The following is a 10,321-nucleotide window of genomic DNA, read 5'->3' as shown; positions in this document are numbered from 1 at the left end:
GAGTGGGATTTTGGAGATTGCTGCCTTTAACTCAATCTATTAGGCCCAATAATAGTGGGCCCAACACAGGAGGAAAACATCCCTGCCCAGATTAAAATATAACTGATTATGGGTATTGGAGATACAGTATTTCCCATCTCAATTTACAAGACAAACTGGATTGCCCCTTAAAAACACAGATTTCAAACTTAGTTATTCTACAGAAGTGCTTATAATCAACCCGGATTTGACTAAATTATTCAGCAGTATATCACAAAGTCTTACAAAATTAATTTAAATGGTGTTAGGTTTATGTGGACTCAGAGCTGACTGCAGCATTTATATAAATAGTTACAATAAATACAAGGGCTTACATTGGAGGAAGGTGCCTACTGTGGTGCAGTGAAGACTGATGGCTAGTCTTAGAGCTAGTTTTAATTAGAATATTCAGCAATGCTTCAGAACACAGAAGAGCTCGCTTATGTTATGAAGTCTGACGAAAATATGCTATTTCCTTGGCAATCCAAAAGAGTAAATACAATAAAATTTGAGCACTTACCAGCAAGACAAGAAAAACCAAAGAGCTGTAAAACAATGTCTGTAGAAATGGAGCTTCTGCCGAATTTAAAGGGATAGCTCTCAAAAAGGAATTCTGGGAAAAGTACAACCCCATATTGGGAAGATGTAAAAATAAGTCCTCTACAAAAAGTAACATCTTGTTATCACAAATAGAATAAATAAGAAGTAATATTTATGTTTCATTATAATTTCTGTATGCTTTTTAAGGTGTGCATGTTTCTTGTTATGTTTTTTGGTTTTCTCCCAGTTTGAAAAAAAGTAGTACATTCTCAGCAGTCAGTTTTACTGCTACTTTTTGTTGTGTGCAATTTTGCTGTGTAACAGTGAAGTTGATTGAATTATGGTACCTTGCATCAGTCACATCTTGCAGCTTGTTTTGAAGCAGCAGCTCCAGGGCCTCTGGTCTGTATGTGTGGCCATGTATTTGACTCCTGGTGAAGTGGTTGCAAGGGGTCTTGATTCTCCATAGGGTTTGTTTGGGAGGTTTGTCATGGAAATACAGCGTCTGAAAAAGGCAGTAGGGTCTTTGAGGCACTGCAGTCTATCTGGACAGCCTGCTCACAGCATTGGCCATAAGAGCTGAGCTGGCAGGACACCAGGCAACTTGTGAAACTGCTGTAGCACGTTTGCACTTGACATTCTGATTGTGGTTAAATGGAGTATTGGTGCATTGATGACCAGCTGTTTTCAAATCCGCATCCATCTTAAAGGCTTAATTTTCTATAAAAATAGCTTTGGTGAGGTAGCATCTTCGTTTCCGTGAACTCACAGCACAAAAATGCTGCATATCTGAAATGTATGAGAACAAAGTGAAAAGTGTAACACAGGCCGGAGTAGGTTGTTGGCCAGGAGCCCTCCTTCCACTGGCTCTTTTCCCAAAGGGAAGTTTTAACTTTCTTCATGGGTTAAGTTTTGGCTTATGTATCTCATCTATACAGGTTTTAAAGCAGGAGGTGGGACTTCTCCTGTGACTGGCATCTGGCAAGAGTCTGATTCTGAACTGGGCTTTTAGGGAACATCATGACAAAGATATAAAAAGTGGTATTATTGGTGATAGAAGTGATGCTGGAGATGTAGCAGTCAGAGGAATCAGCCCCACAGATATTTCTTTATTCTGCCTAATGCCACCGTGTGCAACATTGTTTTATATGGCTGGTGGATAAGGTGCACAGTTTGCAAACTCCTGGCTTTGGGGTATCACTATGTTCTGAGCTGAAGGACTGTGACAACTGAAGAGTGGAGGAAAGCCTGAAATAAATCTGAAAAGTGTTTACGGTGTTTTCTGCTTCATTCCAGTAGGTAAAGAGCACAGACGATCTGCTCATCAGCACAGCTCTGGCAGACTGAACCTCCCAAAGGCTGTGATGATAATTAACTCCTAAATGTTGCGGTTTCTTTGAAACACACTTCCAATTCTTTGAGGAAATAATTATTTCAGAATAAACCAGTCTTTCTTAATCCAGACCTTATTTATTATATTCTGAAGCACACCTTGAAATGCAACACTGAACACAAATTTCTCTTTGATTGGTTTAATGGAAACAATTTCTCCCTTCAGCAAGCACTTGCTTTCAGAGAGAAACCTTCACATTTTACTTTTTATCTGTCTTGTCAATCATTGATTTTTTCTTTTTCCTGTTGGCCCCACCTGGAGATGTCATACACGTCTCAAAAGGATGTAATCTGAAAAGATGCCGAACAACGTTTTTATTTTTCAAACCAGTCGACTAGTTACCAGTTGCTCTGACAACTATGTCACGCAAATTTATTTTTGGAAAAGCAGTTTGTTCAGCTGATGCACAGCACTTGAGTGCAAATTTGCTTAACAAAATAATAACTAATGCCCAACTGCTATTTTTCTGATTTCGTATAACGGAGTCTTGGAACAATTCAGGCTAGAAGGGACCTCAGAGGATCAGCTCATCCACCTTCTTGCTCAAAGCAGGGTCAGGTATGAGATCAGGTTGCTGCGGGCTTTAGAAACCTCCAAAGATTTTAACACAACTGCACAACCTCTATGGGCAACCTTTTCCTACACCTGACTATACTCATGTTGAAAAGGTTTTTCCCCTTATCTTGCTGAAACATCTCTTTTTTCAGTTTATGTCCATTGTCTGTCCTCCTCTCTCTCGGCTGGGTTGGGGCTCGTGTTACTAAGGGTTGCAAAAAATAAACCCTTTTGATTTCTCATCAGTATTTCTGTAGGGATGAAAATTACAATATCCTTTAAGTTCTAAGGCAATGAATCTAAATAATTTTCCTACTCCTTACATGCTGTATCAAAAGATGAAAACTCATCCTTGCATGTAAGGAAAACAGGGTTTCAATGAAGATCTGACCCAGAGACTGGAGAGCAAGGTTTTCCTATAAAAGATGTGCTTTCATTAAGAACACTATTGTAACCTAAACAGTTTATGATATATTTTCTTTCCAAGGAACTTTTTCAATCTCACTGAGCATGCTGAAGTCATTACATAGTTACTAGAGATGCTTTGTACAGACAGACTTACTATACATTACATTTCTGCAGGAGATTAAAGATGATGTATTAGTAGATATCGTTCTAAAAATACTCTTGTAAGTAATATGGATCTGCGTCTTCCGAAACAAAGAAGAATATATACAACAGCAAAGGAAATACAGAAAACAATTCAGAGCAAATAATATAAAACCATGAGAACTTTTACCACTATATTTATTTAAATGAAGGGAAATGTCAAAATGTGAAAGCTAAGCACTTCAGTTTATTCACATACTGTACATTCAAAGGACTGAGAAATTTTTATTTTCAGAAAAAAAAGACTAATTTTGCGGTTTCCAAAATTTCGACAAAAACATGGAATATACATAATGAAGCACCTCACCGCAGTGCATACAATGAAAGGCTTGTGTATACAAAAAGAAAATGATAAAAAACAAACAGATTTGACCATTAAAAAAAAAGTTTCCTTTAATATAAATAAAATTCAGAGTAGTGCTTTATTTTAATAGACAGTACAACAGTGGGATTTATTAACAACAACCTATTTACAATGCCTCACTGGTAAAAGTAATGGACTTCATCTGAGATCTTAGACACTTCCTGAGAAGGCAATGTGGATTGAGGATTGCTTAGCACTTCACATAAGCTAGGTGCTAAAAGCTAGGTGAAATTAAAGCATAATTTCAAAATAAGCAAGATGGCATAGGTGGAACTGCTGATGCATCATGTTTGTGTCCTGATCCAGAAAAACTTGCACTTCAAGTACTCCCTTTGATTTCAGCAGATCTATGTATGCTCCTACAGTTAAATGTAGGGTGTTTCAAAACCTGGAGCCTCAGAGGAAGACAACTGCTTGACTCAAAGATGCCACAAGAAAACTGCTGTAATTACAATTTTATGTGGCACGGAGGCATATGACCTTGAATTTAAATTTGTATTCTTCTGTATGGGTGATTTCTAGCACTTTATTTTAATTTGATCCTACAAGGTCTGGATTCCAAATACCTCTATCAAGTGGCAAACTTGTGAAAGCATCTCCTTCCCAGAGCCTCCAAAATCATAGTGCCAGTTTAGCAGATCTCAGTCTTTTTGTCAATTAAATAAAACAAGAACTAGATCATTTTCAAAGTATTCACAAAATAATCTTTCACTTATAAAATGGCTGTCCCAGCATTCTTGTATCAGATCTGACCTCAGCTCTTTAGATCTAAACAGTTCTCTAAAAGTTATAAAAATAAAGAATTGATTAATATACAAATATATATTTCAGTGATAAGAGAATAATATTAAACAAATTCCTTTTTTAATCTACTTTAAATTAAAATAAATGTTTTCAAAAGTCTGGGCTGAAGCAGATCTTTATCTATTGACTCTTTAATGGAACCCATTCCCTGCAGATGGCCACATACAACTTAATTTAAGAAGCTCATTACTACAAAAAGACAGTGAACATGTTTCCACTAGCAAAGCTATTCATAAAATCTGCTGTGCCAGTTGCTTTTTGGTATCTTGCTTTCAAGAAGTACAGATATTTCTAATATTAGAAGCAAACCCTAAGTAATGAAAAGTCTTGAGCTTCTTTAGAAATTTACTTCTTTCCCTGTTCATATTTGGTTTGCAATAATCCAGTTTGGTTTGTATACTGTTTGTATACAGCATAATATAAACGCTCTGAATGAATGCACACATATGTACAAACCAGTCAGTGATTGAGTTAAAAGACATGGCTGCTCACTGGGTCATTTCATACTTTCACAATACCGCATTTTTCTGTAATATCCATGACAACATCATCTAGGTTGTTCCCTTCTTCCACTGATATGCTCATGCATGTTTTCCTTCCATTTATCGCAAGCAGCCGAAACAGCAAGGAACATTTTTGAACAATCTGTAATACTCTTCCTGAATCTGAAACAAAAATATTGAATTCAAATATTAAATAGATTTATTGATAGGTCTATAAGTCTTTAAACTCATTTTGTATTATTCCTGTCACTAGATGTTTTAAGATGAGGCTGCTTTTGACTTTAGGAGAGAATACTGAAGAATGTACCAAGTCAGGTACTGAAGAATATACCATGCTGCCAGCTGGAAAGACTGGAAGTGAGCTTAGTTGTACACATTGCTTTATTTCATCAGGTTAATGGCACTACAACTAGCTTTAAAATTTTAAAAAACATTTTTCCGTGTTTCATAAATTGGTTTTAAACACGGCAGGAAATATGTGAGAAGGTAAAAATTGGTTAGAGATTCTGTCTCCACTGAAGGCAATAGCAAAATTTTCCCTCTTCCCTTCTCTTCCCCATCAATAGCACAAGAATTTCCTCCCTTGCTCTGATGAAACATTTGCACCACAACTCCCCTCCAGGGCTGGGCACCTGCCTGTGTAGGTACATGAGACTGCCCAAGTCACAATCCCACAAGGAATGGGGCGCTTACCTTCCTAGACAACACGCAAAGAAATATGAAGATAAACATCCCCTGGAACGCGTTGAAGATTGTAAAAAGATACGCAGTAACCACAGATCCCTGGATGACATGGAGGACCCCAAAGATCCAGGTAGCCCCAAGGAGGAACAGGAGAGCAAGAGCACCCCGGGCACAGGATCTAGAGGGAAGGAAACACTGTGAACAACACGTGGACATGTACTATTTTCCTCCCTTCACTGTCCTGGGTGATGAATGCTGCCCAGGCAATTTTTGCACAGCTGCAAGGGCCTGGGAAGCGCAAATGCATGGGCTGCTCTTTAGGGTGTGCTGTAGCACTGCGTCACGAATCAGCTCACATAATCACTGCAGAAGAGCAAAGGAGTAAAACTGGAGGGCCTGAAAACACTGGCTTCTTTAATCTTCAGATATGTTTTCTCTGGTGTACTGCAGCACCATATGATTTGATTTAAATCTACTGTTAGTGTAATTCCCCAAGGAAAAACATATGTCTGTTATGAAGCATTCCCCCACTTTTCCTCCTCCCCCTTATCTTCCTCAAAACACAAAAATAACCCAGAAAAATGTACAGTATGCTCTTAGGTCAGTACACGTGCATGACATCAAAGGGTTCCCAGGCTGCCTCTCAGGTTCTCTGCAGAAGACAGTGCCAGTTGTAAAACTAGACTACCTTTCTTTCATTCTTTCTCTTAAAAAAAAGAAAAAATCTTGTTTTTAGAACACAAATACTCTCAAATAGTTCCTGGGTCGGCATATAGATGCTTTAAAATTATAGAAACTGATTTTTTTTGTTTTCCCAAGATGCTGTAGAGTCCTGCTCACAGGCTTGAGCAAATTACAGCATGTTGTCTTGAAAATGAAGCCACTGATTACTTTCTTATTCATTTTCAGCCCAGTTGTTGCAGGACTTCCTTTGAACAACAGACATTTTTAGCACTGTTCCTCTGAAAATGAATAATTTTCAATTTCATTAAAACTAGCTCACCACATGAAGCTATGAAGGGTGAGGAATAAGAGAAAGTAATCAATCAAACAATTGCTAAATCCTAACTATAAATCTAGTGCAATGCATTGAAACTGCAGGAGTGTTCCTAAGCAACACAAACAGTAAGTTGTTTTCAATGTTCCCTGTAGTACACTTCAGCTTTTCCTGCACAAACGGTTTTCAAGGTCCCTATAAATCAGTTTTAAAGAGAGTGAGTTGATGGAAAAATCATAGCAGCATGCAAAGTAAAAATCCTGGAGAGAATCTCCCCACCCCTCCAATGCTCCAGAAGCACAATGTCCTACTGTAGACTTTGTACAAGTAACGTGAATGGCTTGATTCTCTTATCATCAAATTCCTTGTTACTTCATGGCAAATATTTTGGTTCCAATTCAGGCATAAGTTTTGAAACCTGGTTTAGCTTGCAAAGAGGCTGTGGAAAGTACTTAAGAAAATAGGACAATTACTGCTTTAACCTTGCCATCAGCCTTTACCCTCTGGTTGATACAAACCACTGGAATTCGTCATACACCTCCCACACAACCCCAGTGGCACTGTACAAGGTATTGTTCAATGGGAATAAAGATTGCAAAATCTACCTCCAAATCTATACAACGGGATAACAGGGGAAAGAAAAAAAAAAAAATTATTTTTCTACAAATCTTCCAAAAATTAAACTGTTCTTTTTGAATATTCCCTTTCATCTCTCGCTGTATTTAAACTTACAGAATGAAGAATTTGAATTAAATGGCAAACTTACCTTATATTTTCATAACAACTAACTTCTGGCTTTAACATTGCAGTGTGTCGAAATACTTTATAAATAATCACTCCAAAAGCCAACAAATTGACCTGGGGGGAATGAAGAAAGGCACTTTAAGTTCAAACCAGGATGCTTCTGAATTTCTGTAACTGTTACACATTTAAATGAAACAAGTCAGGTAATGTTTCTGTGTTTATGAAACCTACAGAACTCAGTGCCGGGAGGAGAAAAAACCTACCCTCTTCTGATCCACTTCTATTAAAAAAAATAGAAGCCCTGTAATAAACATCGATCACACAGGGCTGTAACTCTACCTTATCTCAACAGTATCACTACTGAAAGTCTGCAAATGTTTATTGATTTTATTGGTAAATGCCTTTGATTTCCTGCTGAGATTTTTTTCTCTAAGTAGAGTTGTTAAAGGAAAGGGAAAGGGAAAGGGAAAGGTAAATGACTCCTCATCCCCATGGATTTTTTTAATTGTACTATATCACGTGGATCTTGACAAAACGTGTGTCTTTTGCTGTTGAATAATATTAATACCATCATATGTTCTAAGATCTTTGGGGTATGAAAACTTCAAAATGGCATAAAAAAACTTTGAGGTTTACACAAAGAATTTTTAAGAAACTAACTTTGGTTGAAAGGCTCCATGCTGGGTATTCTCTCTTATATTCTGTGTTTGTTTCATAGGTGAATAATTTCAGTATGTTTTTCTCCTGACTTCGTTATAATGGCATTGCTTGAGTTTGAAACAGAAAAAAGCAACTATGAGAAGCACTTTTGCAAATGATGCTCAATTGGGGTTCTAAACCTCTGTTTGCTCAGCTAGGCTTCACTGATCTTTCATTTAAATTTATACAGCATTACTTTAACAATGTGGATGGGTTTGCTTTCTTGCATTTAAAAAAAATTCTTATCTTGCTTTGCAACATTTAACATCAGAATCTATTAAAAATGTTAGTAAATGGACAAAATTTTAGCTGGATATCATCCAGATACTATTTGTAGATCTTCAGCTGTAATCCCTTCATTGGCTCCTGTGGGCTCCCAGCTGTAGACTGAATAGAATTAATGTCTTCCCCAACTTGTTTCTCCAGAACGACTGTGTGGTTTTCCTCCCTCCTCCTTTTTCTTTAAAAGAATTATCCGAACTGAAAACAAAAGGCTGCTGTAGGAACACAGCATCACTTTAAAAAGAATCACTTGCGTTTGTTAACACTTGTTATGTATGTCCTTAGAACATTTTTGTTATGTCAAGGGGGGAGTATCTGATATTAAATGCAGGCTTGGCTTTAATTAGCTGCATGCTCATACTTTCATACAGCATGATGTATTTACAATTTGATAAGACAGGAGATAGAGCTGATTAGCAGTTTAGGGAATTAATCCTTCACTGAATACCTTGTACTTGCGCTGTTCGTGAGAGCTATTCTGAAGCTCCTTATATTTAAAATTGTAATCTATAATATCTCCTAAACCAGCAATTTTTCAAAGTTAATTATAAGTCAGTCAGCAGTTGTGGGTAATTATATGCAGACTTACTTTTTATCTTATATTTGTTGTTGAATAATATCTCAAATAACTTGGTGCGCACACTCTAATCTGCATAACCCACCTAATGTATTTAGTAATCTGAAAAGGGTAGGGTGAAAAGTGATCAAAGTTCCATGATCATGGAGAACACACACCGCTACTTCTTCAGAAACCGCTATCAATATCGCAGCAGAAACCACATGACCAACCTTCCTCTCTGCTGACCTGTCACCAAGAGCCCTAATGTCAATGAGAGCCTTCCTATTGCCATTAATATGTTCTGTAAGAAGCTCTGGAGCCAAACCCCCTTATCCTTCGGCCATAGAAACCAGCTGCAGAAGGGGAGAGGTTTTGCTGAGCAAGGATGGGGCTGATGTGGGGCCTCGTGGCAGCAGACTTCATTTCTCTCTGTCCCAGTGGGGCTCCTTTACACAAATACTATTTACAATGTCTGTTGCACAGGATAATAGGATTTGGCCCTCTGCATTAAAGTAATACCCATTAACTATGATATTTTCATTCATCAATCCATTCCAATGGGAATAATCTGTACGTATCGGGGGAACAGGAGAGGTTAACGCCGGCTTCTCAGAGTCAGCTGCCAGAACACAATTATTGTACAATACATCTCAGGTAGCCTTGCAAGAGGTAGTGTTACAGGGTAATGAGGGGAAGCTTAACTTCTGAAATACCCAGTCATTTCCAAGATTTATTAAAGTCTTAAGTTGTTTTTTGTCCCATTTTGAAACACTTCATTAATAAAAATTATCTATAGCAAAGCGCATAGACTGCCTTTACATAATGTTCAGTGTCTCAAAACAGTAGCTTTTTCACAACATAGTTTTTTTGGGGTTTTTTTGTTTGTTTTTTCCTTTGTTCCTTCCTTAGTTAGAGGCTTCTGGAACTGCATTTTGTCCTTTGAGGGACGAAATAGGCAACAACAAAGTAGTTGTAACTGCCCCATGACACAGAAATGCAACAAAACTTAAGAGAAAACAATAACATGGACTCATCGGTAAATCCAGGAGAAATTACTAGTTAATGTCAATAATGTGTCATGTGTGACCTTTAGAGGAAACTGGTAATGTAACAGGTTTCCTAAACTTTATATATTGTACTTCAAACTGATATTCTGTATGTTCTTTGCTATGAACATACCAGTAGCCTCAGCTATTTCTAGGAAATGTAAAATAAAAAGTTCACATTGAACAGTTTGACTGAGTAGGAATACTGAGAAGATGGACTCAATAAGGACTGATACCCCCAAAGAGCCATACATATTTCAACAAATGGGATGGGAAGCCAAATCACCCAAAATACCCAGTCACAGATACAACCATTTAACACATTTGAATTTGTATCCAAACCCTAACTTCTAAGGAGCATAAATATAGGTAGTAGGCTGTAAAAGTCATCCAGAACATAGGCAAAGGAATTCTGGACCCCCAAATCTTCCAGCTGAGATAAACTTGAGAGACATCCACATGAGACACTGAAACATCTAAAAATGCTTCAGCTGCTACTTACAGCCAAATATTGTGTTTTATAC

At 37.5% G+C, this 10,321-nt stretch overlaps 1 protein-coding gene across 3 annotated transcripts in view; it reads right to left on the bottom strand.

Annotated features, from left to right (window-relative positions):
• Positions 1-3,236: 3,236 nt before the first annotated feature.
• The window catches only part of ADGRL4 (adhesion G protein-coupled receptor L4), a 74,876-nt gene continuing 67,791 nt past the window's right edge, over positions 3,237-10,321 (bottom strand). For all 3 annotated transcript variants that reach the window (XM_065842145.2, XM_065842146.2, XM_071810515.1), the window contains 3 exons: positions 7,234-7,325; positions 5,480-5,648; positions 3,237-4,948 (listed from right to left, as the gene is read on the bottom strand). In XM_065842145.2, coding sequence (XP_065698217.1) covers positions 4,886-4,948; positions 5,480-5,648; positions 7,234-7,325 — 324 coding nt within the window. In that variant the 3' untranslated portion in view covers positions 3,237-4,885. The remainder of the gene's footprint in view (positions 4,949-5,479; positions 5,649-7,233; positions 7,326-10,321) is intronic.

Source organism: Patagioenas fasciata, chromosome 6 (assembly GCF_037038585.1).
Source record: "Patagioenas fasciata isolate bPatFas1 chromosome 6, bPatFas1.hap1, whole genome shotgun sequence".
NCBI lineage: Eukaryota > Metazoa > Chordata > Aves > Columbiformes > Columbidae > Patagioenas > Patagioenas fasciata.
This window is presented reverse-complemented; position numbering and strand designations above follow the sequence as displayed.